The sequence below is a fragment of the Ornithodoros turicata genome, chromosome 6, assembly GCF_037126465.1.
Source record: "Ornithodoros turicata isolate Travis chromosome 6, ASM3712646v1, whole genome shotgun sequence".
NCBI classification, from domain to species: domain Eukaryota; kingdom Metazoa; phylum Arthropoda; class Arachnida; order Ixodida; family Argasidae; genus Ornithodoros; species Ornithodoros turicata.
Genome location: NC_088206.1, coordinates 73,676,529 through 73,702,274, shown reverse-complemented (window position 1 = coordinate 73,702,274; position 25,746 = coordinate 73,676,529). Strand labels below are relative to the sequence as shown.

General features: G+C 43.7%; 1 protein-coding gene across 2 annotated transcripts; it reads left to right on the top strand.

The window, feature by feature from the left end:
• Positions 1 to 1,252: 1,252 nt before the first annotated feature.
• On the top strand, positions 1,253 to 25,523 carry LOC135397362 (calcium-independent protein kinase C-like). 2 transcript variants are annotated; one of them, XM_064628911.1, is made up of 16 exons: positions 1,253 to 1,806; positions 4,484 to 4,535; positions 5,408 to 5,573; positions 5,635 to 5,666; positions 5,749 to 5,831; positions 7,362 to 7,494; positions 8,073 to 8,206; positions 11,373 to 11,408; positions 13,590 to 13,692; positions 14,343 to 14,530; positions 15,772 to 15,945; positions 16,853 to 17,007; positions 17,068 to 17,206; positions 19,181 to 19,369; positions 20,396 to 20,542; positions 21,269 to 25,523. In XM_064628911.1, the coding sequence occupies exons 1-16, from the start codon at positions 1,450 to 1,452 to the stop codon at positions 21,446 to 21,448; spliced, it is 2,268 nt and encodes a 755-aa protein (XP_064484981.1). In that variant the 5' UTR covers positions 1,253 to 1,449; the 3' UTR covers positions 21,449 to 25,523. The 2 variants fall into 2 exon arrangements, with proteins under 2 accessions (XP_064484981.1, XP_064484983.1); XM_064628913.1 differs by lacking the exon at positions 11,373 to 11,408.
• The last annotated feature ends 223 nt before the right edge of the window (positions 25,524 to 25,746 follow it).

Below are 25,746 nucleotides of genomic sequence, written 5' to 3'. Positions count from 1 at the left end.
AAGTGTCACATTTACAAATTTTTTCCGACTATTTCTGTTGCTATAGTGCGCATAGTTTTTGTTGGGTCTGCAGTTATCTGTGGAGGACTTCAGATTTCCGTAAAAAACAGTGAGGTTCGCTTGGCAGTTTTCAAAGTTCGATTGAAACAAAAATAAAATAAATTTCCCTCAATTAAACATTGTCCAAAGCCTTCGTAAATGGCGGCAAGAGTTTCCAGAAGGTAATTGCTGAAAGTCCCACAATCCTCCGACGTCGCCAGTTGGAATTTTTTATCGCGTGACGCACCGAAAACCGAAACCACGGAAAATGACGGCGCCTTTTCGAAGCTAGTGCTGACCATACTACTAACCATACTGCTATAGAAACCATATGAAAACCATACTACTATAGCAGCACAGAAGGACACAGAAGATCAAGACGAGCACTTCGCAGCGAAGTGTTCGTCTTGTTCTTCTGTGTCCTTGTGTGCTGGTTGACCTCAGCAGACGACTATTCACGTCTGATGGGTGCCGCTTTGAACTGCCCAGCTGTACGAGCAACAAATTCCGCTGTTACTTCCCCCGGTGCGCAATAAAACTCAGTTATTAAAAGGAAGGTTATACAGTGCACAATTGCATTACAAAAGAAAAAGAAAAACAACAATAAAGAAAACTAAGGGACTTCAGAAAATCACTATTACACGTGCGAGAACGCAAGTAAACCCGGACATAGGCCGCACACGTCATCGGAGTTTTAATGGCTAAAAGTCACTCTCACTCGTGTCAACAGTAGTAGTTTTCTTTAACACACTCAAGTGACACAGGTGTGTTTTTGTGAAGCTTTGTTGGTTAGACGTACCGGAAAGATATATACCAATCGTTTAATACAAGTCCGCTAATTCTGTTATGTGATTGAGTAATTGCTTTAGAAGTAGCGTATTTCTGCATGGAAAAACTACTAAAAATCTTTTGTCCCAGTCCCACAAATTTACCTCAAACGCGAAAAGACAAAAGCTTTCGCGAAGACACTTCTCTGCACTACCGCCGAATTGGACGGCGAAGCCCACTTTAATAGCCGCCATTTAATAGCAGACGATCGTAATGCGTGCGCAGTTATGTTCATTAAACGAGGCTTGCATTTCCTCCATTTGAATGTGCACATTCTCTCATCTCACGTTCACATTTATGTGTTTCATGTCACAACACTCTGTGTTTGTGGAAAATGTCTTTTTCTCTTTCCGTGCGCGGCTTCGCGGACAGATCGCGCCTGCGCCGCGGGTACCCAAAGAATTGTGGGATAGCACGATTGAGCTGCATAATTAGTCCTCGCAAAATTGGTCGTTTGACGAAAAATTTGCCCGGACTGTGGCCGTCTTGACTTCGGGACCCCCGGGAACACAATGACCATCAGAGACGGCCATCACTGGTAACCTTTGATCCCGAGACGTTGGAACCTCTGCTATCGGAAACATGCCGAGCTTCACAGGGACCGTGAAGCTGAAAATATGCGAAGCCGCAGACCTGAAACCGACGGATTTAACCACTAGGCACGTCAACGTGGTCGGCTCGAAGCCTCAACAGATGCTGATAGACCCCTATGTGTCCATCAATGTCGATGATATTCTGATTAGCCGGTCCACCACGAAACAGCGGACATTTAAACCCGTCTGGAATGAATACTTCACGGCTGAGGTTCACAACGCCCAAAACCTGGGATTAACCGTCTTTCACGCAGCTATCCCATCCGATGACTTTGTCGCCAACTGCACCGTCTCTTTCGACGAGCTAGCAAACTCGGCCAAAGGCACCAATGAGAACGATATTTGGGTGAGTTGTTCATATGTCATGAGCCGTGCGCGCGGTATTGCTAACGCGTTTCTCGTGCTTGTTTCTCGGCTTGTGTATTCTCTGTCGAGCTGGCAGGTTTTTACTTCTAACAGTCTCCAGTCATTGTTTGGTGTCTCACACGACAGCTGTCTCGAGTCGTATTTTCTCTTCAGTGCAAACGGGCGCGCTAAAATATACAAATAAAGATCCCTGCGATCCAACCCTTAAGCCTATTTCGTGTGTTGTGTAGAGAGATTATTTCCCCTTTAGGGAGTAAATGTCCCTCATTTATGTCCATAGAAGAGGTTTCTCTTGGGCAAATACGAGTGGATCGCGCTTCAATCGGACCAAAACAGTTGATTGTGCTAACAACACGCGACGTGATCTGCGTCTGCTATACGCGAGCCGATTCGCAGAAATTGAATAAATTAACTAAAAGTAGCGAAAGTTAAATTTACAATCTGATATATTGAGGCAGAGGGAATCGTTTTCCATTATAGTTCACCTTGGTTCACATTTATGTTTTCTTCCCCCGGGTCCAACATAACCCCGATGCTTTATCGGGGGTTTGAACCCGTTAATCAGCTCGAATGCTTCCGTCAACAACCATGTCTTGAAAGGGCACATTGAATGTATGTGGTGCATTAAAAAATAGCGTCGCTTATAATCGGATGGAAACGTGGAAAATTTCTGCAAAACTGTTCTTCCCAGTGGCACATTCAAATTTTGTATATTTTAAAATTCCTGCCAAGTTTTAAATTAGCGTGTTTGCACAATTGACTCATTTCAGGTCGAATAAAAATGGCAGAGTACTTTTTCGTTGCGATATGGCTGAATACGAGTAGCTTCCTTTAGCATTCCTCTTCAGATATTGACAGCTGTTAATTTTGCCGGAGTACGACGTTGACGCGTGGAAATCTGTCACAATGAGCTGTGGACAGGATGTCTACCGCGGGGTAACATTCGTGCAATCATATCTCCATCCTGCCAAACTGTTGGTGTAAAAGTTGGTCATTGCAACGTGGCCAGTATGTTTATTTTGCGCAAAGCTCATTCCTTGGGAAAGTGAATGGATGATAATTGCTAGTATATACGATAACATTACGAATTACATTACAGTACATACAAAAAAAAATCATCAATCTTTAATCGTGAAATAACGTCATTACTATCACAATCGTAACATAATTGAAAAGTTATCGCCACAGCAGTAGACTTAGTTGCTGGTTTAGCAGCAAGACCATGTCGCTACACTGCGGCACTCAGACAGGACAAAGGGGGGTTAAAACAAGGAGACCCTGTTTTAACCCCCCTCGTCCTGTCTAAGTGCTGCAGTAGTAGACCAACTTCCCTCACGTTGATTGGCAGCAAGAGCCAGTGATTAAATGAAACAGCGTTACGAATGACGTCAAGTGCATCGCATGCCAAAACTTTGCAGCATCTGTCGATCACCGTGGCAACCAACCACAGTACGAAGGTCGCGTAGTGGGGGCGAACTTTCTTGAATTGCTGCGAGGAACGTCAAGTGTGAATTTTCCAGAAGACTGCCCTTCCTCTCCATTGATTTGGCTTCCCAGGCATCTGTGTTGGTGCTGTCTTAATCGAGCCTATTTTCTTTGGCATCCCTTCTTTCCCATCAGGAGAGAGCAAAACACGTGGAGGAATATATTTCTAAACTTACCTGGGCATTCGGAAAATGCAAATTTATTTTTGGCTGTGCAAGGCCGACTCTCTTTTCCCAGAATTTCTCTCCGTTTATTGGAGACCGAAAGGGGGTGGAAGCATTCTGGGTGTGCGCGGTGCCAACCTACAACTATAGTCGTGTTCAATCAATCAATCGATCAATCAATCGTTTATTCTTGTTCAACCTAAGAACAGCATCTCGGTAGCTGTAGGTGAGGCATCAATATGAGGAAAAAGAAAAAGAAAAAAAGACAATTCAAACACTATTTTGTCTTCAATACAGGGTGATGAACCAACAATTACCACCGTCGTTGAGTTGTAGGTTTCCTGTAATGAATAAATCAATAAATGACATTCAGGGACCTTTAGTGCTGAGCCCCCCTTTTTTTTACTTTGCATTAAACATATTTCACCCCGTCAGAGCAATAGACGCAGTTTTATGAGGTACGGGGTCTAACAGCACCTAACTAACCTTCCCCCGACTAGTGCCACAAAACGTATTTAAGAAAGCTATGCCACGATAAAAGGCGTGGAATATGCCGTGCTGACTATACATGGCTAATTACGTCTCCTCAAGCCACCGTTCCAAACTGATTCCACCTGGCTAACCCTACCTAACCGTTTCTCGGGACTAATGCCACGAAGCTATACCATAGCGAAAGGCACTGCACTAACTATGCCATGCTAACTGCACCTGGCGAACCACACCTAAGTAAAAATGCTGCACCAACAACACAATGCTAGACATATATGACTAGCTACCCTTTAGTGTACTCTACCAAACTAGCTACGCCGCGCCAACCACTAACTTTTACTTTTTTGTTGCTGTACGCTGTGGCTCTAACCGGAAAAGGTGGAAAACCATCACCAACCACAGTGACTGGGCATAAACGGTCAATGTCTGTTTATGAGGAGTCTGCGTGTGTCCAAGATTTGCCAATTCTGAACCTTTTTATGGAACCACATTGAAAGCATTTCTCTTTTATGTTTGCAGATTGACCTAGAACCCGGTGGAAAGATTCATGTTGTCATCGAGCTACACTCCGGTAAGGATCTACTTCTTTTCTCTTTTCAAATTTCAAAGCTCCAGTTAGGGAGTGAATTTTTCGGGTAAGACGTGGTACCTACCAGGAATTTTTTTCTAATTATAAAAATTTTCTAATTATCTAATCTAAATCTGTCTATCCCCCTGTCTATCTGTCTATATTGTCTCTATCTGTCTAAGTCTGTCTATCTAAAATCTAAAAATCAAAAATGATCTAAATCATTAAAAAAATATTTTCTGATTATAAAAAGAAAACATGTAAAGATTTCAAACTTGGTTGTCATCAGGGCTGTGCCCTTCCGATGTCACATGCTTAGTATCGTGCGGTTTAGACGGAGCAAAACTAAAAAAAGCGAGCAAAATTCAATGAGCAAAATTCAAGTTTTCTCACAAAATCATAGAGACTGGAAAATTGTGAAAAATTCAATAGGCAGTTGAAAAAGACTACGATCAATCAAAATGACTTTGGTAATCAAGTCAAGATGGCTTTGATGGTAATCAAGTTTCAAATCTAAGTATTTTACTTTTTTAAATACAGATCCAGTGTGGATACTTTTTGATGAGTGCTCGTAAAATATATTCCAATTGCATCTTTTTTGTAAGGTGGGGGTAACTGGTAAAATCCCTGGTGCTCACTGGCTTCAAATTGATTTTTATACTGAAACTGCCTCCTAAAATTATAGATTAAAAACAGTACCTGATTTCTGCCCCTTGGAACGTGTGAAGGTATTGAACCTGGAAAAGTCTGACCTTAGCGAGGATTATGCGATTCAGTAAAGCTGAATTGAAATTGACAAGAGGAAGGGCACCAGGAGTGGCCTGAGAATGGACACGCAATCATCCTCACTGACGTGCAATATCTTTGCCCATCAGCGGAAAATGTCGCTGCGGAGAAGCCACGAGAATTCAAGCAACGCCAGGGCCTCAACAGGCGGAGGGGGGCCATGCGGCGACGAGTTCATCAAGTCAACGGGCACAAGTTCATGGCCACCATTCTCCGCCAGCCTACCTTCTGTTCCCACTGCAGAGAGTTTATCTGGTAAGAACCGAGATATTTCGACTTCTTCACATCCTACATTGTGCATATTTTCTTCACTCAGGGGCCTTGGGAAGCAAGGATATCAATGTCAAGGCGAGTTTCTTGAATGTATTCTCTCCTAATAACACACAGCCTGCTACGCTCTTTCCTGTTCTAACTTTTGCATCTCTTACAGTCTGTACCTGTGTTGTTCATAAGCGATGCCACGAATACGTCGTCACTAAATGTCCGGGAATGAAGGACAACACGAACGATGAAGTAAGTCCCGTTTCTCTCTAGAAAAATGCTCAAGAAAAAGAAAGCAATATGTGTCCTGGATGTGGTAACAGGAAATAATGCGAGTGTAACGTAATCTTAAGTGTCATAGGCTCAATCCCGGTTCTTTCAAAGTCGCAGTGCAGAGTTATAACGCGAAATGTACAGACCCAGTAGTCAAAACAAGATGGTACTGTGACACACAACACTCAAGTGGCTAGGATTAATCTGGTGTATGAATACAACAACGAGACAATATATGTAATGTGGAACAGATATGGTAAGTTTAGTTTTTCTTTGCGTAGAATTGGGCGTCGATGCCAGTGGAACAACGTGCGGAAGTGCGCGTATAACAAATCACGCGGCAGGGTGCACATTTCCTAGAATATACGCCAAGATATTAGTAATAAAGCAAAAACTGTGGCATAGTAACTGCGCTATACCAACTATACCAAGCTAGGTATACTGAACTTGCTCCACCTATCAGCACCTAGCTTTGTCTTACATGGTCACAACCTCAACCATAGAAGAAAAAGCCTTCTCGAAACGAATACTCGGACCTTCTGGCTCGGGACCGCTTCTTCGAGGAACAGCTTGCTTTTTTCGTACGCCATTTCAAATGGAACTTATCCAGTGTTGAGGAGAGCGTATCTCCCGAAGGCGACAGTACATTTGAGAGACAGATTTCAAACTCTGGAAGATGGAAAAAAAAGGTGGTTGTAGCACGTTAATGTTACCTTCTCGTTAGCTTGAAGGCGATTGTTGCCGTCATGACTGCGTGTTTCCCTCAAAACTTTTGCCATTTTCTTGCGTTTGACTAACAATTTTATGACTCCAGTTGATGATTGTAATGTGTCTCAATGCGGCATTATTTCCTTACTTTAATTTCATCGGATGATGCGCAGATTGTACTGCATGTATTGTAGTTGGTGAGCTTTGTTGTCGGTGCAGTGATGACTGCTGTTAGTAGAATAGAGGTTCGTATGAATGCACATAAGAGGAAGAGTAATCCAGCGCAAATTAAGGATTTTAAAGGAGCACTGAGGTGACCCCCCAACTTTTTTTTGTTTTTTGCTGCGGCGTGTTCCGCAACGAATAAAATGAGCTCCTGCAAAATAAAGATGAGTGCAGGTGACCTACGGAGCGCGGACGAGGCCTTTCTTCCGCACCCATTAAAAAAAATCCTGCACTCGCGAGAAGTACATATCAGAGAATGAGGGAACGTCGTGACGTGATGTGGTCTCAGCGCAGGTGACTTGTGACGTAGGGCGGCAGAGCTCAAGCGGGTATAAGTAGTGCCTCAGCTGAGAAGAAAGAAAGTTCCCCATGTCATATCGGCCGTCTGCGGCTGCTTTCTCCGACTGTTTTTGTAAATTTGATCGCGCAGTTATAATACGCCGCAGAACAAAAATATTTTGCATGGTGGCTCCTGATGGACGAATGAGACGGGGGTTTGGAGCCACGTTAAATGTCGCATCATTGCTCCTTTAAAATGAGACATTGGCGACTCTAATTCTGACTCGTGAACCGCAGCTGGCTGCAGGCAGTCGCTTCAACATCAATATTCCACACCGTTTTATGGTGCACAACTACAAACGGCCAACATTTTGCGACCACTGTGGTTCTATGCTCTATGGTCTCTTCAGACAAGGCCTACAATGTGAAGGTGAGTGACACTTCCCAGTCTGAAGCCGTAGGATATTCCTTTTGCACGTCGTATTTAATGCACGATTACTTAATTCGATTTAATCTCGTTTATTTTTCTTTCGTGCCAGCTAAATTGAGAAGTGAATTCATTGATGACCTATCGCATTGATTACCTCTAAGATGGTCAGCATCAAACATGGTCAGCATATATCAACGTTGTTCGGTTGCTGGTGCATGACTGCTAATAGAGGGACGTACGAGCCGGCACGAAATCTTACAAGGAGATGAGAAACTCCGAATTTTTTAAAATTTTTATTTATAATTTTTAAAATTATTGACAAAGGAGAGATTTACTGTGCTGCACATTACTATTATTATTGTTATTATTATTATTATTATTATTATTATTTTTTTTTTCACTTTTTTTCTTACACATGGGATCCCGTGGATCTCTAAATCCCACTCTGAGGAAAAGTAAATTTTCCGCTGCGGAAAGCTAGGGCTAGGGCTGGGAAGCTTTAGTCATAAATATATAAGACTTGGGCATTGAATGTCTTTTACACTTTGTGCTACAAGCAAAACCTGTGTCCTTGACAGCATGCAACATGAACGTTCACAAGAGGTGCCAGAAGAATGTCGCCAATAACTGCGGCATCAACCCGAAGCAGATGGCGGAAATCCTCAGCGCCATGGGCATCTCCGGGGATAAGCTCACCAAGCGGAAGAAGAAGGCAAGTTACTTCCCCCTCCCCCTTCGCCACTTCAGTAACCTTGTTGCCTGGTACCCTTGCCTGGTACCCTTGCATGGTACACTTGCATGCTGTTGTCATGCATTTAGTCCCAATTCTAAACTGAGCTCAAAGGCTCTTTTTTCTTTAGTTTTCTTTTCTTGTTTGTACAGGGTTGCAAGAATGTGTTGAAGCAAAAATACAAGATACGGCAGCTGTTTCATAAACTTGTACAACTGGTGCTTAAAAAATTTCTTTAAAAGTAAAAACAATTGTTGCATAATGCCTCCAAACTTGCAGCGCCAGGGAGCCTGTAAGGTAGTGTTCTACTTTCTAAAAAACCCGCGTTAAGGCGTGTGCGGGGATTTGTTGCGTCTGCGATAAGCCTAACCTTCTGATAATTTAGGATAGGTGCGATGACTTGCGATAAATTACGATAATTTAGTGATAATAATCTGGTGATATCTGTGGGTGCTAGTGGGTTACTCTGAAATTGTTTTCACTTAAGGTTGTTATAGCATAATACAGGCTGATTCACATAAGGCATACACATTCCATTTGCATAAGGAAGTATGTTATGCCTTAGTTGCTTCATTGAACTTTACATACTGACGAGGTGTTTCATGCACTTCAATTACGATTTTTCTCGAGGTTCTGCCGCTAGGTTAGGTAAAGATTTTGTTCCTAGATTGACCCCAGAGACAATTCCAGGTGAACATAGAACACACATGATTGGCGAATCCTGAACTTGGGCCATTTTGTCTGTAACACAGAACACATTCTCGATGTGGGTTGATGCATTTGTTTCCGCGTTGAAACGCGTCCAGTGTCAGTGTGTCTTACTGGGACACCAGGGGTGTTCATGGGGATCGCTCCAGTTGGATCAAACTGCGGTAGGATCATCTCTCAATGGAGAAATCCACACTGGCACCGATCAAATACCTAGTAATAAAGATAACAGATTTCTCCACAGTTTCAGAAATTTCACAAGTAATGCTGTTCCAAATTGCTACTGAAAGATTAAACTGTCAACAACTGTTGGCGCAATGGGCCTAAAAAATATTGACAGATGATTACACAAAGCACAGAATGACATCTGCATGAGCGCCTCTGGATCAGGGAGAGGGTTTTCCCACATTGTGACTGACATGGATTTCTTGCATCAATGTCGAGTTGGTCAAAAGAACAACAGTCCATGCGTCATTCTAGTTCATCAAAGGCGAAAAAGTTTCAGCAAACTCGATCTGTATGAGAAATAACGGTGTCAAAAACTGGCTCTGAGAATGCTTTTCTTAAACAAAGTGCGCATTTTTTAAAGTACGCTTCGTAACCCTGTGTTTCCATAACTGTGAGTCTAGCTTTCTGCAAGGTTCCCTCCCCCTCCTCCCCTCTTTTGTTTCTCAAATTCTGCATGCAATTTTTTCCTTTGTAGTTTAATCCCATTATATTGCATCGATATTACGGGCAATGACTATATTGTTGCGGTGGATAAAGGGGAGGCTATTGGGCCAGGCATGAACGTGTGCGCTGGTGCGAACAGAATTGTGTCTGACAGGCTTGGACAGATGGGGCTTGGAATGCTCCCTGCGAGCTTGAAACAATACTGCACTCTCATTGCTGAACTAGAAGCTCCCAATTTATGAGGGAAGAAAGATGCGGATGAGGAAGGACACTTTCAACTGGTTTACTCGGGGTAGCACCAAATACAGAGCGTCACCGGACAAGGACATATTTTCCTTAAAACGCAGATAAAACGTGCTATCAAGAAATTTGTTTTTCACTCGTGCATTCCTCTCCCTTCTTCTGATATGGTATGCCTCCGTTATTTCCCTCGTTGATACATCTTTGTTCCGGCCTAATACTTTCACTTCACTAGTGCGTGGGTGGCACGTGCTTGTCAACAACCAACTGGCAGGTGGTTGATGCAGATGTTGAGGTAGTGGCCTCTCTGTACCACTAATATACACTTTACTGCATGATAGGGAAATTCAACAATTACCCCCATGCAGGCTCGAAAGTTTGTTAGGTGCAAAAAACACGTCCTTCTTAAGGTTATATGATACCCCGTGTACATACAGTACCACATGGGGCCTTGCTGCTCTTTTGTTTGCAGTTGTTTAACTCGTTGAATAAGATTTCGGTTAGCAGGCACGAGGATGGAAATCCTTACCTTTGTAGTTTAGAACGCTGCATTGTACGAGATGGACGCAGGATTTTTTCGGGGCTGACTCGGAAGGGTTGCAACAAAGAGCATGACATCTCCTGCGTAGACTGTGCGGTTGGAGGTAACCTATTCAATTCCCCCTGTCATGCCGTGTGTTTTGGACAGACAACGAGGAACAATTCCATCAACCACCTGCCAGTTCATTACTCTACATGCATTTACTAGCCATGCACTAGCGAAGCGAAGATATTAGGCTGGAACAAAGATGGATCAACCAGAGAAATACGTGATACACGTGTCTGATTGTGAAAATCAACAAGATTATTTTAACGATAATGTTTGTGGAGTTTCATCGTTGCCGATACTCTACCCCATTGCTGGCGGTGAAATGGAAGTGAAATGGAATGACCCAAGTCTTACAGTGTCCAAAAAGCTTACAAGTGCTTTTAGGGCAGTTCGTTCAGTGGGCTGGATTTGGCCATGGATATAGGGAGACACTTAAAACGTGCTTCTGAAAGGTTGCTAGTGCGGCCATGACAGTGAAACCAAACATCTTGATAGCGTAAAAGTGTGTCCTTGTCTGGTCGCGCTCTGCACACGTGCAGGAAATTCAGCTCTGTATTTGGTGTTATCCAGGTACCAGCTGAAAGTGTCCTGTCCACTTCCTTGTCTGCGCTACTCTTCTTCCCTTGAACTTCAAGTAGCCCAACAAAGTGTGTTATTTCGAAGCTGTCACCCAGCAATAAATGGAGTACGTAAATTAATATTCAGTTAGTAAGTGTAAGATACGAGGAATTTAAGTAGGAGTGTAAGAGGAGCGCAGAGTGAACGAGCACCTTTCTTAAGACCATGAAGGTCTGATCCGAGTGCATGATTGCGAGTGCTAGTATAATAATTACCCCCCCGCATGGTTTCCCCCACTCAATCAATGAATGAATGAATGAGGAAAGGGCACCTTCTGTGGAGCTCATATGTGCTTTTGGTTCTTCTTTTTCCCCACTCTAGCAAGGAATATCCCTCACCCAAGAGATATACAACCAGGTGCATATCTTGAACACTTTTTTCACCTCTTCGGTTCTTAGGGTTCCTCTGTTGTAGACGTAGTGCATGCATTTCATGTACTCAGGCTCCACTCTCATTGTTAAAGGAGAGGTCATGTGACTCGCCCTCTGTACTAGAATCCAGAGCACTGCACAGATAGGACTCGATGGGGCCCATATACGATCCATTCAGCAACTTGAGTCTGAGAAAAATTCTCAAACTGGACCCGAGTGAAAGCAGCTGTGATTTGATTCTCCATCTCCTCCAAAATTCATTAGTGAAATACTGTACGAGCCTTATTGTTCGTGCACCCCTAATTTGCTCACACTTTGCGAATTGAAAAATTTTCAGAATTTAAAGGAACTGTAAAGTGAACGTTAAACCAGTAGAAACTGTATGCTTTTCTGAAAGCTTGTAACCTGGACGCTTCAGGTAGCTCTGCTATATATCGAGCATTTTTTCAGCAATCAAATTTCAAAGATTGGTGCGCCAACCATGAGGCAACCCACGCGCCATCTATTGAAAACGCGAGCAACTAGGCGAGCCGGCTAGCGTGGCGGTTCTCGCGTGTGCAGTGCACGTTTCATCGTCGAAGGTGCACGGTTTGTGTATCCCAGAACGCAAGAACATAAACCAGACATTCGTATAAATTGCCCGGATGCGAGGTTTTGCAAACAGCAGCGATACAGCGAGCAGACAACACAGACGCGGAGAGAGAGAAAGGCCAACAGATGGTGCGAATCGCGCAGATATTTCTCACAGGCACGGAGCTCACCGGTTACAACTGTTAACGATTTAAACTGAACTTGTCAAGAGTTGCTGTTGTTCTTCAAAACAGGTCCTGTGGTAACTAGTAACCTGTCTGAAATGCGTTCCGGAGTACTTCAATATCGTGCGATATCTGTCCGCCAATGCGGGGCCGACTCCAACTTTGTCCTCGGCAAACGTCGAGGGTCCCCAGCTTTCGGTTTCTAAAAGCGTTCAAAATTAATTAGTGCAAAAAGTATATGAAGAACTGAGAGGTGATGACTTGTGTGTGTGATCAATCACACAGCCAAGTCATACACGATGGTATTTTGAAACATTGTGGTTATATTTCACTTTACAGTTCCTTTTAAGGGCATGCAAAAATTGACACTTCTAAAACAGTGATGCAATCGTAAACTTTACTTTCAGACTTGATTGATAGTAAGCTTTACAGCACGAGCGTGTGCAATACCGCCTTAATTCGATACAAGGGCCATTTAAGGTGTGTCACAAAGTGAGACAACCAAGCCACGAAGCCAAGCATCTAGATTTCGCGAAAAATTTGTGTCACAAAATTAAAGGGCTTTACAGTAGTCTCTTCGAATTCTGCCTTACATGAGAGATTATTGGACGTTGCTCAGGAAACGTCAGCTCAGAACCATGCCGACCTGCTGTGCAAACATTTACCACCACCCTCACCACTAGGTCTTGCACTGCTCCTTTTGTAATGTGCAGTGCCATCTAGAATGTAGATCCTCATGAAGAGTTCACAGACCTTGCCACGTGAAAAATGCTCTCTTTGCAGTTAATTTTTGGAGATGTGGATCATTAACATTAGTCGTCAACAATCTGTCAGCACTTTGGCCAGGTTTCAGCTTACATCACGAGGCTATACAAAATTTAATAAATGTTTCAGCTTACATCACGAGGCTATACAAAATCTAATAAATGAAAATCAATTTAAGCTGCATTCTCTGAGACACAATTGTACAGACAAGGGGGTGGAGCCCTTGGCTCACCTAGGTCATAACTTAGAGGAATGACATGAAACAACATTTAATTGAGATAAACAAAAATATAAAGTCTTCACAAATTCGAGTTACATAGTAAAGTAGGTCTGGTGTATTGCAGTGAAGCATACATAAACAAGGTGCACAAGGTTGTCAAGACGGATGCATAGCAGAAAAGTCATACGTCGCGTATTGTACCTAGTTATCACAAAGTGCACACGCACTATCCTGCGTTGTTTTCATTGCATACAGTAAGCACCAATAGGCTATTACTCGGGTACATCCCAATTGTTCAATATTAGATAAAATGAAATAAGTACCCCCTCCAAGCATGAACCCCTGCATGCTGACAATATTTTGTTCCTTTGGAATCCAATAAAGTGCATAACATCGCTGATGTTTTCATGGGAAATATGCTTTTCAGACTTCTATCAGTGAGTCACCCAACAAGCTAACACAGTCTGTCTCGGAAAGGTCACATACGTCGCCCCTGCCTGCCACATCAGATCAGGACAAGGGGATGTCAAGTATGTGGCACTTCTGCAATAAGGATAACTAGAGCCCCTAACTTTCTGCGATTCTGCAAAACTTTTGCAGAATAGATCGTGTCTTGCGGATCCAGCTGTTTCCCTAAGAATCGTCCGTTTTTAATGTGAGGATTTCAATCGAAGTGTGGCATTTTTGCGGGTTAAATCCAATCAGTCACGACTGCGATGCCCGACGGGACTGATAATCTATTTAAATGACTTAATGGGCCGCAACGAAAGGAAATTTAATGACAGCGATGTCTGGGACAGAGATCAACAGAGTCGAGTCTAGTTTTCTTTGAGAACTGAAGAGTTACAAAAAGGTGGAAAAGCGCACGGGACATGCGATTTCGGGAGAATGCTGCTGGTTTGGTTTCGACTGTAGTATAATTAATTTGCTCCATGCTCATTAATTTGCTAAAAGTGATATTCACCATCACTGCTGGAATTTCCACGTGGTGATGCTGACAGTAGTATAGAGCGAGTACGGGTTAATCTTGCGTCACGCCATCCACACTGTGACGCTGTGTTTCAGCATTCTGAAAAGCTGCTTCAATTAAGAGAGTAAATACAAATGCATGTCGGACGGAGCGAATATTGCGCGAAATTGTGAATGTCATTTGGAAAAGCTTGCGCTATGTGCCTCGCAGGCATGGGCTTTGGTCCGTACGACATGCTGTCCCTGACTGACGCCTACGGGCAGTTCACACTGAAGGTGTCAGACTCAGCGGGAGAACCTCCACCTGACAAGTACTTGATGGGTGACGAACGGAAGCGCAGATACGGCCTCGACGATTTTACCTTTATCAAGGTGCTGGGAAAAGGCAGTTTTGGCAAGGTAACGTATTCTTTTCCGAGTCAGTAATGAGAAATAGCATTTTTAAGCCAAACACACCCTGCGATGGTAATATTTTCAAAGATAAAGAGCTAGGTATTTATTTTGCATGCTTCCTAGTGCCACTCGAGACTAAAAATTGGCTGCATCTTTATCTTCCTCCTGATCTCCGGTGCCATTGCAACTTGCTCATCTTTCACTCTCTCCACAACTGTTACAGACAACTGTTACGTGGCTGTCAATGCCCGTATAAAACTTTTAACTCTTTCCTTACCGCGGCAAAAACAACCATTTTTGGGTGGTTTGACAAATATAGTCTTTGTGACTGTCAGTGTTACATTAGAATAGGTTGCTATAAAGGAAACTGTACCTAATTGAGATATAGGGTTTAGAAAAGAAGCTATCCGTGTATTTCCAAAATTAATTTTGGAAACACAATTAGTGCAAAAGCACAAAAATTGGTGCAAGCAGCAGAAAACTCGTGAAGATATGCCTGTACCTCGAAGAAAAATATGAACTTAGAAATTACAATATCTACAAGATGTGGCAAACTTTGTCCGAAGTAAATATCGACACTCCAGGTCAAGAAGTTTGTGAGTTGCGGAAAATTGAACCGAGATCAGCGGTCCCTTAACTCGAATTTAACGCTCAACTCTGCTTCACTAAAGGGAGTTATTGGGCGCGTTAAGTAGTGGCGCTGCTTAATGCGCATGGTGCACTCTGCCCCTTGTACTCCGGTGGTCCCACTAAACAGTCTTTGAGAGCCAGGAGTGCGATACGTGCCCCGGTGAAATTTCCATTGGTTATCCTCTTCATCCATACGTCATATATGCACTCATGCGCTCCGGCCTGCCAAGCTGGAGCGTGACAGTCAGGCGGCAGTTTGTTTAGTAAAAAGGAGCTGACGCGTCCAGTTAGTGTTAACTTCAAGTTTTAGCCACCCTTGATCTTGGTTCAAAGTTAACCAGCGTTGGTGAAACTGGGCCTATGTGTCTCAAAGCCTAACATTGAAGGTCGGCCAGTAAGAGAAGGGAGGTGACCTTGGAGGGAAAACTTTTCTTGACGGGAGGCAGATTGCTTCTCGGAACTAGACTCTATTTTTGTCTTACTTCCGCATCACACGCAGAAACAATGCTATTTTGTGTGAGTGCGCTGTTGAATAGAATTGGGAAGACCAAGGTTCGTGCTAGAGTGTGACGTTGCATGTTGCGTAATTAAATGGTGCGTGCGTGTGTGTGTAACAGGTGATGCTAGCAGAGCGTAAGGGCACGGAAGAAGTATATGCAGTAAAAGTGCTCAAGAAAGACGTGATCTTGCAAGATGACGACGTAGATTGCACCATGACGGAGAAACGCATCCTGACCCTCTCTGCTAAGCACCCGTTCCTCACTGCATTACATTGCTGCTTCCAAACAGAGGTAAACCCGAGTTAATTCTGTTTTACATTTACAGTCGAACCCGTACGTAGCAATATTGATGGGAACGCAAAGTCCGATCCTTGTATCAGAGCATGCTTATACATGAACGTCAACAAAGTAGAACGACGCTGAACAAGCAAAATAGGGAGAGGAGGACTTTCGAGCACTGCAGGTCTGCGCTTGGGTCAAGTTGAAGAGTTTCTCTTGGATCTGAAAGAAGCCCACTTTTTGTCAGTTCTCCCTTTGCCAATTGTTGAGAACTATGGCAAACCGGAGTCTGAAAGGTGCAGGGTTTAATGGACCAATGGTAGAACGATACAGGACTGAATGGTAGATGCGCGCGTGAACGATGGCCCACGATCTTCGTCGTCTCCTTTTTACAACACCAATCATACTCTTTTGTGACTGGGCTGAATTCTCACTTGAGCCAGGGTCAGGACAATAAATCTGGTCTCGTGCAGTGCTCTAGAAGGAAGTCCAAAAACCAGCCTCGCTTTGCTCATGCAGAAAGAAGACGGTTGAGAGCATCTAAATTTTAGTGAGACGAGACTTTCGTACAGAGGGCCGCACTTCTTCAGGTCTAACATGCAGTTACAAAATTCCAGAATATGTAAGACATTTTGTAAGGTAGAGAGTGAGGGTTGGTACGAACATAAAAATAGAAATAGAAACGTATATAATAAGATTAAATGGGGGGTCCAACTCAACTGATGGAGTCGTGCCCCCTTTTTTATTTCATTATGTGTGTTTGTATTCTTATTTTTATGTTTGTACCGACGTACTTGAGTTGTTAGTTTGCTTCTCCGTGTCTCTATGTGTTTTACTTCCTGCTCCATGTCAAGATACCAACTACCCCGCTTTTCTACTCTAGTAGTAGTAGTAGTTTTCAGTTGACGCAATATTTCAGGACCGGCTGTTCTTTGTGATGGAGTACGTCAACGGAGGTGACCTGATGTTTCAAATCCAGAAGGCGAGGAAGTTTGACGAGCCCAGGGCTAGATTCTATGCAGCCGAAGTGACACTAGCCCTCATGTTTCTGCATCAATATGGAGTTATTTATAGGTAATCCCGTCTCTTTTACAGTCTCTCAGACTCAGGTACTCATGACATCCACTCTTTCAGGGATTTGAAACTGGACAATATTTTACTAGACACGGATGGCCACTGTAAAATAGCGGATTTTGGAATGTGCAAAGAAGGCATTAAAGATGGCATCACAACCACAACTTTCTGTGGCACTCCAGACTACATTGCTCCAGAGGTTGGTGTCATTTGAAAGTCATTCATTTATAATGACGAGCCAAAAGAGAACTGCTACAATTGGGGACTGTGAACGGTAAACCCATAGAAACTGCATGTGTAGTAAAGTTAGAGGATCCAGTGAACCAGTAATGAAACGTTAAAGGAGCTATTGCATCTAGAAGCGTGTGTGTGAGACCAATATGGTCTCACGCGCAGTCTACTTGGCCAATTTTCTCTTCCGAAAACAGCTTACATATTAAATAAACGAGGTTTAAAGATTCACACTCACTCTGCAGCTAAGGAAGCCCCAGCGACAGTAGCATCGTGATAATGTAGGCCAGGCGCACGAATGGGAGCGCAGCGCAGGCGATTATCTCCTAGCTTGTCTGCTTCACATTCACACAGCAGTATACTAAGTGAAAAGTGAGCAGTTCTCGGTACATATGCCGACTTTCGCTTGCCAGTGCGAGTAGTGACGAGACCGTGTCGCGTGGAGCACGGTATTGTGCTCCTGGCTGTATGAACACGTCAGACGCTAAACTGCAAGTGACATTCCACGAGCCAATCATCGAACTCTCCGCGACCTGCTGGCGACCTCCCACCTGCCCGCCAGTCACCAAAGGTCCTCTGCTAGTCCTCTCAACCTTCATCTCCTGCTCTTGCCATGCATTACATCAAATTGCGCGGAAACTACTCCACTAATTAGCGTCGGATTTTCAGCATTGTTGTTGGTGATGAACGAGGAGTAAAACAGCACAATAGTTTCGTAATCAGCCAGGACGGATGCAACAGTCCCTTAAAAATACCACCAGGGTTGTGTTACCGAAATCTTTTTGTCTCGCTTTACATTCCCGCAAAATATCTTTGCTCTACGTGACGCGAAAGCCAGCGAAAATTAATATTTATTTTTGAGAACCGCGACGTCAGGTTAAGCTCAGACGGAGCGCCCCGCTCTTATCTGGCAACGTTGTTGCCCTTCTTGTCTTCCGGGGTGACTCACTTTTTGCACTCCGTTAGCGGAGCCCCACGTGACATATCCTCCGACCTTCGAGAAAACACAAGGAGGGAGGAGACATCTCTCCCATTTTCCCCTCTTTCGATGAGCGTCACGTAACTTCTCCACGTAACCCTCCCCGGACGCCAGTGTCGTTGCTAGGAGATGAGTGTCCTCTCCTATAACGTGACATCGTCGCAATTTGTGGGCTTACGATTACATCACCCGCACGTCATCGAGACTCGTGATCTTCAAAAATTGACAGAAATTCATAAACAGGATTGAAACTGCGCGTACGGAATCCTCGAGGCATCTTCTTTTCGTGGACTAAATAAAATAGACCCGGGGTGGCACTTTAAAGCAGGGGTTCTCAACCGGTAGGGAATTCCCCCCTTGGAGGGGTGGGGGGAGAATTTGGGAATGCTATGGCGGGGGAATGACACCATGTAAGATTTGTCCCCAGTTGGCCCTTGCGTGCACCCTGCGTAAAATATTCGCGGGACATTTCCCTCGTCAGGAACGCGTCAGTGATATGTCACGATGGCCCTTGGGTGCGGGTAAGGTCGCTCGCCACAAACAACGCTTTCGAAGAAATCTGAAGAATTTTATGCGCGTATCGCTTTGGCGTTAATGTGTGTGTGGGGTAACGCTTTGATGAGTGGCAAAAGGGGACGCGAAAGGGAAGAGCCTCAGGAACAGGGACTTTTCCCTCGAAGAACAACAGTCTCTGTTCCTGAGACTTGTAGAAAGTGCATGTTCTTCTGAAAGCTTTAAACTTGCACGCATACTCAGATATGTCATAGCTCTGTTGTACCTTGATGACGTACCACGTTAGGAAACCCGTACTGACCTTCAACGTGCCCATTGGCAACAATGTATAAGAGAGAACGTATTTCCCAGTGTGGTACAATACCAATGAGCTGGCATGCTTTGAATCCCCGCTTTTCATGGACTGCCATTCTCTATTGAATGACCCTGTTGATTGTGATTGACACGCAGATATTGCAAGAACTGGAGTATGGCCCATCAGTGGACTGGTGGGCCCTCGGGGTGCTCATGTACGAAATGATGGCCGGGCAACCCCCGTTCGAGGCCGACAATGAGGACGATCTCTTTGAGTCCATCCTGCACGATGACGTCCTCTACCCGGTTTGGCTTTCCAAGGAAGCCGTTTCTATACTCAAAGGGGTCAGTGCTCCACGTACCATTCTCCTTGAAGGGGTACCGCCTCTGGGTGAAACCCGTTAGGTATTTGCGCCCGGGATGATGACCCGTCAAAGAGAAAGGACACAAAATTATGCCGCACAGTCACTGACCGATATTTAGGACCGGCACGGGGTGGTTACACACCCCGTACAGTTGACGCATGATAGCGCTCGAAATTTTGTACGCCGTATGTCCCGCTGATTTCGTTTTCCAAACACGGCTTGCCCTCCCGCGCGCACCCAGTTGGTGACCGCCACAAATTGCCGCTGCAGTTTTGGATACGGTCCGCACGCTTGATACCATCTCGAACTGCATCCTGCACTACGAAACTGCTCACTCGAGAGCATAGATAAGCCACCATGTCACAGTTCATTTTTCCTTTGAAAGAGTCGCTGCATATGGTTATTCTCAGTATGCCCTACATAAAAGTACTGTTGCATCATTAATTAGTGCAGGTTTTAATTAACATTCATGACTAATATCCTTAATTAGTGAAAATAGGTTGATGGTTTAATTGCAAAGTTGTAGAGTAAAACCTTGAGGTCTGTATCCGCAAAAATGGAACGTGCAGCGAGCTTCTGTGAGAAGGCCATGTGTTTTGTAGCGATGGAGCTGATTGGAATAAACGCTTATATGCTGGCCGGATAGACCGACTTCTAGCCCAGATAAGCCGAAGTGATCTTATTTCTGTGCTCGAGAAATGCGTAGTTATGGTTTTGGCTCATTTGCAGCATCACAATTTTGTGATTTGTTTCTCAAGTTTGATACTCATTTTGGGACATTTAAAAATGAGGGTGGATTTAAATAATAGAAAGCGATAGAAACCTCGTAAATCTCGTATTAGTCCAGTAGTTGCGTGCGCTTTCTCACAGGATGTCTTCCATGCCACATAACCTGCCTGCAAAAGTGACACAAGCATTGCTCTCGCAGCTTTCTTTTTTTTTTTAACAGCGTGTAAAGGATTAAAAAAAAACATATATATTATTGCTTACCTCAATTATATTGCAGTTTATGACTAAGAATCCTGCAAAACGACTGGGCTGTGTAGAAACTCAAGGAGGTGAACAAGCCATATTGAGCCACGCTTTTTTCAAGGACATTGACTGGGAGGCTCTCGAAGCACGCAAGGTCAAGCCTCCGTTTAGGCCTAAAATTGTGAGTAACTGTCTTCTGCCTCTTATGAGTAGCGGTAAAGAAAATTTGAAAATTAGACTGAGGTGAGGTCAATGAAAACGAGGATACATGCTGCAAAGAACAGAACATGGTGAGGGCCAACCATTCCTGCTGGTTCGTGGAAAGCCTTTTTATGGCAATTAACGTAACTGCACGAGTGTCACAAATAGGCATACTCCTTCCGTTTTCAACAAATCAGGGAGAAGAATGGTAGGCTAGGAGTGTGCCATGCGATCGGGAGTGTAGGAAAATTTGCTCTTAAAACGAGAGCGAGTGCTCCGGAAAATAGAGTGTTAAGACAGCGCGTAAATACTGCTAAAATTATCCGCCGCGCAACAGTATGTGCCAGTTTCACCGATGCTGGTTAGGAGTTGATCCGCGATCGAGCGTCCCATAACTCGAAATTACGACTCAACCCTCTTCCTTTAACGCTACCTAGCGTTACTGGAATTCACCTTGCATCACTAAACTAGCGTTACTGAAAAAAAGAATTGACGGCTAACTTGAAGTTTAAGGGTCGCTCGATCTTGATTTAAAGTTAATAGGTGTTGGTGTGCCTAAGAGTGGTACCACAAGAATGAGCGAGTACTGTCAAAGAAAATTAGGTGTAAACACGGTAAAAATGTGAGTGGGAAGTACCTCCCAGCTCTGGCATTAGCAACCACCATCGAACCACCGACTGAATGATTTATCCTGCGATGCTTTCAGAAAACGAAGCGGGACGTGAACAACTTTGACCAAGATTTCACGAAAGAGGACCCCGTTCTTACACCCGTCAACCAAGAAGTTTTGCGCAACATCAACCAGGAGGAGTTCAAGGGATTCTCCTTTGCCAATGAAGACTTCAATCCGGCCAGATTCGCAGGAGAGGGGGGGCCTGCAACATAGTACCTTTCCTCCGCTGGTCACTACCTTTCTAGTCAAGGACGCTGTTGAGGCCACCGAAAGGCGAGGCGGAGGAGGAGGAGGGCAGGGCAGGGCACGAGTGAAATCTAATTTTTCTCAACTTCTCTCACAGCAGAAAGATAAAAGTTGTGAAGCCAGTTGGGGGTTCACGATTAAAAGGTTTAAGTGCCAAGAAAGCTAGCTGCTGGTGCAAGGTGTTGAGAGGCAAATCAAATGCAATGAGGGATATAATCAGCAGGAAAATTGAGTGTTTATAAACCCTATTTCCACGAACGTGTTATGTACAGTACTGTACAGTTGAGAGTAGTACGCTCTGAACAGAGATGGGTGATCAATGATGAAGGGGTAGGTTATGCAGGGATTTCTTTCAAGATCAGGGTACTTGTACAGCTTAAGAATCAGCAGGGTACTCAATGCAAGAATGTTATCTCGAACAGCTCAATTAATCGGTGCAAGCTTGGTAACAATTTAAATTATTTTGTTCCCCTATCTGGAGTTGGTGTCACAAAAGTTTCAATTTGGGATCTTCGGACAAATATTTAAGCGTAGAACTAGATGAAAAACACCAGGGAACACTCGACGTGGTGCATCACGAGGAATTGCAGTGACCAGCAGTTATGTCAAAATTTTTTCTAGCTCTCCATTTCTAACTGTGAGAACATCTTGCATCGTTCTCGCATCATGAGAGTTTACGAAGCATCATGGTGCATCACGATGCAATATCGGTGACCTGCGTGCCCTCTCTCTTTCCCCCAGAGACAGAATACTGGGGGGGAAAAAAATGTTCCATCAGCGAGTGTCACGAGGAATATTGTGATGCACTTGAAGGATCTCCTTATCTCTGCCTTCTGTAACGTTCGAGACAAAACAACCATCACGGGGCATCGTGAGGAATCGTGGCACATCACGAGGCATCACGGGACGTCGTCGGGGGCCTCCTCCTTCTCACCTTTCGTGCTGGTAATACCGTCATCATATTTGTTTTTCTTTGCTCTCCCCTCTGCATAGTAGGGCGCTGCACATTCATCAGTTGGTTATTTATTTTGAATGTTTATTTATTCTGTCTTGCGTGAATGTGAGAGAGCATCTGTTTGTGTGTGAGAGGTAAGGATAATACACGGTCAGAAAAAAAAAATGATTTAGGCGCTTCAGTGACACACACTTTGTGACAACAATCGTAGTGGTGTCTTTTAGTGTCCCACCAAGTAGCGACTTTTTCAGCAAGATGTAATACACTACCAGCTGGCGGTGTGTAAGGCTATTTGTGTTAGTGTCATCTATACTTTTGGTCAACAAAAAAAGTAAAAATTTCTTTTCCCCTCGCCGTCAAGATTGCCAGCAAGAGGACGCTCAGTTCAGTTTCTTTCTCAAGATATTTCCGAACAGTGTGTCCTTCGTCGTCGCTTACGTGTTTTTTTTTTGTTTTTTTTTATTATTTGCGCACGTATTGATGTGTCAAACACCACACAGGGACTGGGTGTCAAAATTTCATTCTACAGGAGAGTTCAACTTTCCGACATTTTCAAGTACCTCGACCGTACATTTGTAATCCTTTTAAATATGTATTACATTAGCAAAACGCTCCTAAAAGAGAATGCTTTACACTGTTAAAAGAGAACTTGACCACGTAGCACTTTCCCAGCCAATCACCATTCCAAATGATGTCTTTCTGTCTCCTGATTTGCTGAAAATGGGAGGAGGCGGAAAGATCTTGGACGCATTATGCGTGCCCCAGATAGGTGCCTCCCCCTGTTTTGAACAAATCGGGAGACATATTGATATCGTTCTGAATGGTGATTGGCTGGGAATGTGCTACGTGGTCAAGTTCTCTTTTAACAATGTAGTCGTCAAAACTGGAAATATGCACTCCTCCTGATTTCTGAGACGATCACTATGTGGACCTTTAAAAGAATTTTACGCCCATTTTATCGCCACTTTTTACCACTATTTTTCTCGCAGTTGTTTGCCGACTTAATATTCGTATATTTATTTGTACATTTCTCGTTCATTGGTCATGTCTATGTGCATCGTTACGTCAATTTATTATTGCGCGGAAATGTTACGTGCACTGGAGACTTAGGAAGGTACGCAGTTATGGCCACATTTGTAATACGTGCAATCTTGAGCTTACATTTCTGGAGTGAAAGACGTTTCTCCCACTTGATTGGAATCACTCCGGTTCTCACTTTTCATTGTTGTCTCTAGCACTATTACAGACTGGATTGCTTGTGTTGATTACAAAATACTACTAGTTGACAGCTTTATGGGTCTGTTGTTATTATTGTATAGGTTCGCACAAAGACCAGAATTTTGTTCTCCATTAACAGTCTAGCAGAATTCCACTGGCGGGTTACACAGAGTTACACTTTGATTTAGCGACGGTGGAGTCGCTCAAGAGCACATTGAGGCCAGCTACGATGTAAATTTGCTGTGAGCGGAAGGTCACATTATTTGAAGGCCTTTCTCGTCAACAACCATTAGAGTATGGAAGATACAATCTGTCTCACGACCCTTAAAATACTACAAAGTTATGTTCTCACTTTTCCACGCCCAAGAAAATAAGTTACGTAAACACTACTTTATTTGTCGATCACATCATGCTAGTCTGCTGCACAAACCGTTTTTTAGATGGCAGGAGGGAGAGGCATCCCATCAAATGTGTTTTTTTCATTTAAAAAGATAGTGCACGAAAGCGAAAAGTCGTTTATTTGCATCGAAACGAGATCTCGCGTATTGCGGATAAAAAAAAAACTATATCAAACCATCGCTATCTCTAAGAGGAACGCCGGGTGGACTAAAATAGTATATCTTGGAAGGAACGCAAACAGTATGCAAGCCACGTACGCCCCAAATGGATGTGCTTTCATCCGAGACAGAGAAGGAACTCAATACTGTCAATGGTTCTAGCATGTAGCCGTGTTTTAAGCCATAGTTACGAGAACACACATCATAGAAGTGGTAGCCTTTCTCCCCTCCCCCAGACACTCTTGTTGACACGCTGTAATAGCAGATTAGACTTGAGTTTTCTTTTTGTGTAAATTTCTACAGTTTCCTTTGGTAGCGTGTAACAATTCCCTCGCATGTAAGGAAAAAAAATTTAAAAAAGAGAGACGAAAGATATATGGGCTAAAACTCGTCCGAGCCATACACATCCTGTTTGCATAGGTCCTCTGAACAGGGTCTCTCAAACACTGACGGGACCTTTCCCGTAATTTCCGCGCAACTGTTTCTGATCTGCAGGAATTGAGCTGAAGAATAATGGAAAAATGGGCCTTATTTGGGGAGCTGTCTTTTGGTGGATGTGGCCACTGTTACGTTGTGCAGCCTAGAGGGTCAACGCAAAGGGCACTGTTTGGCTCAAGTGGGCCACTCATTTCCAATGTTCTTCGGTTTTTACTCCTGCGACAAGATTTCGAGAAAGAAAAAATTGTGACGAAACGTACGAGTACCGTATTTTCCAGTATATAACGCGCGCATTATACATTGCAAAAGTGTCCCAAAGATTCAGTGCGAATTATGCATGAGAATTTTTCGTTCCTAAGAGGATGCCGTGCAACCTCTGGCCTCTAGCCTTGGTCCTACTGCTCGACGTAGGCGTAAATCGTTCATTTAAATGCCATGCAGATAGATGGACACTCAGCACACTGGCTTTCATTACTGTGCGCAATAGAGTTTACAATTCCTGTGCACTATTAGCACCGGCACCTTCACCCACGTGGTGTGTGTTATGCATCCATGCACATTATACGTTGGACATTTTCAGAGTTCCGCTCGTTTCTGTGGGTGCGCGTTATACACTGGAAAAAAACAATTAGTAGTCAAGCATTGCAATCAGGAAGTGGATGGCTTGGGTGAATCGCGCTATATATATAAATATATATATAAAAACATTGCATAACCTTCCATGCGACCAACAGACCGGAATGGTGTCACGCAAACAAACAAAAAATGTGAATATAGTGTGTGCGCCACTTTTTAAAAGACAAGTGTCACATTGTATGCCTTGGATATGTGAGCTGCCGATGAAGATGAAATAAAATCAGGTGTTGAGAGAGAAGCTACATTTCCCTCTTCCCTCCTGGACGGCTATTTAGGGTCATTGTAGTTTTCTCTGTCGTTATACGTTTGAAGAAAAAAAATGAAGAAAAAAGCTGAAAAGGCAAAAAAAGAAGCTTCTATCGGTAGCCTCCATGGATGCAGCTTTGAAGAAAAATTAAGTGACTTTTTTTTTTGTGAGAGACATTATATGTGTATATATATAAAAAAACCTTAATAAATGG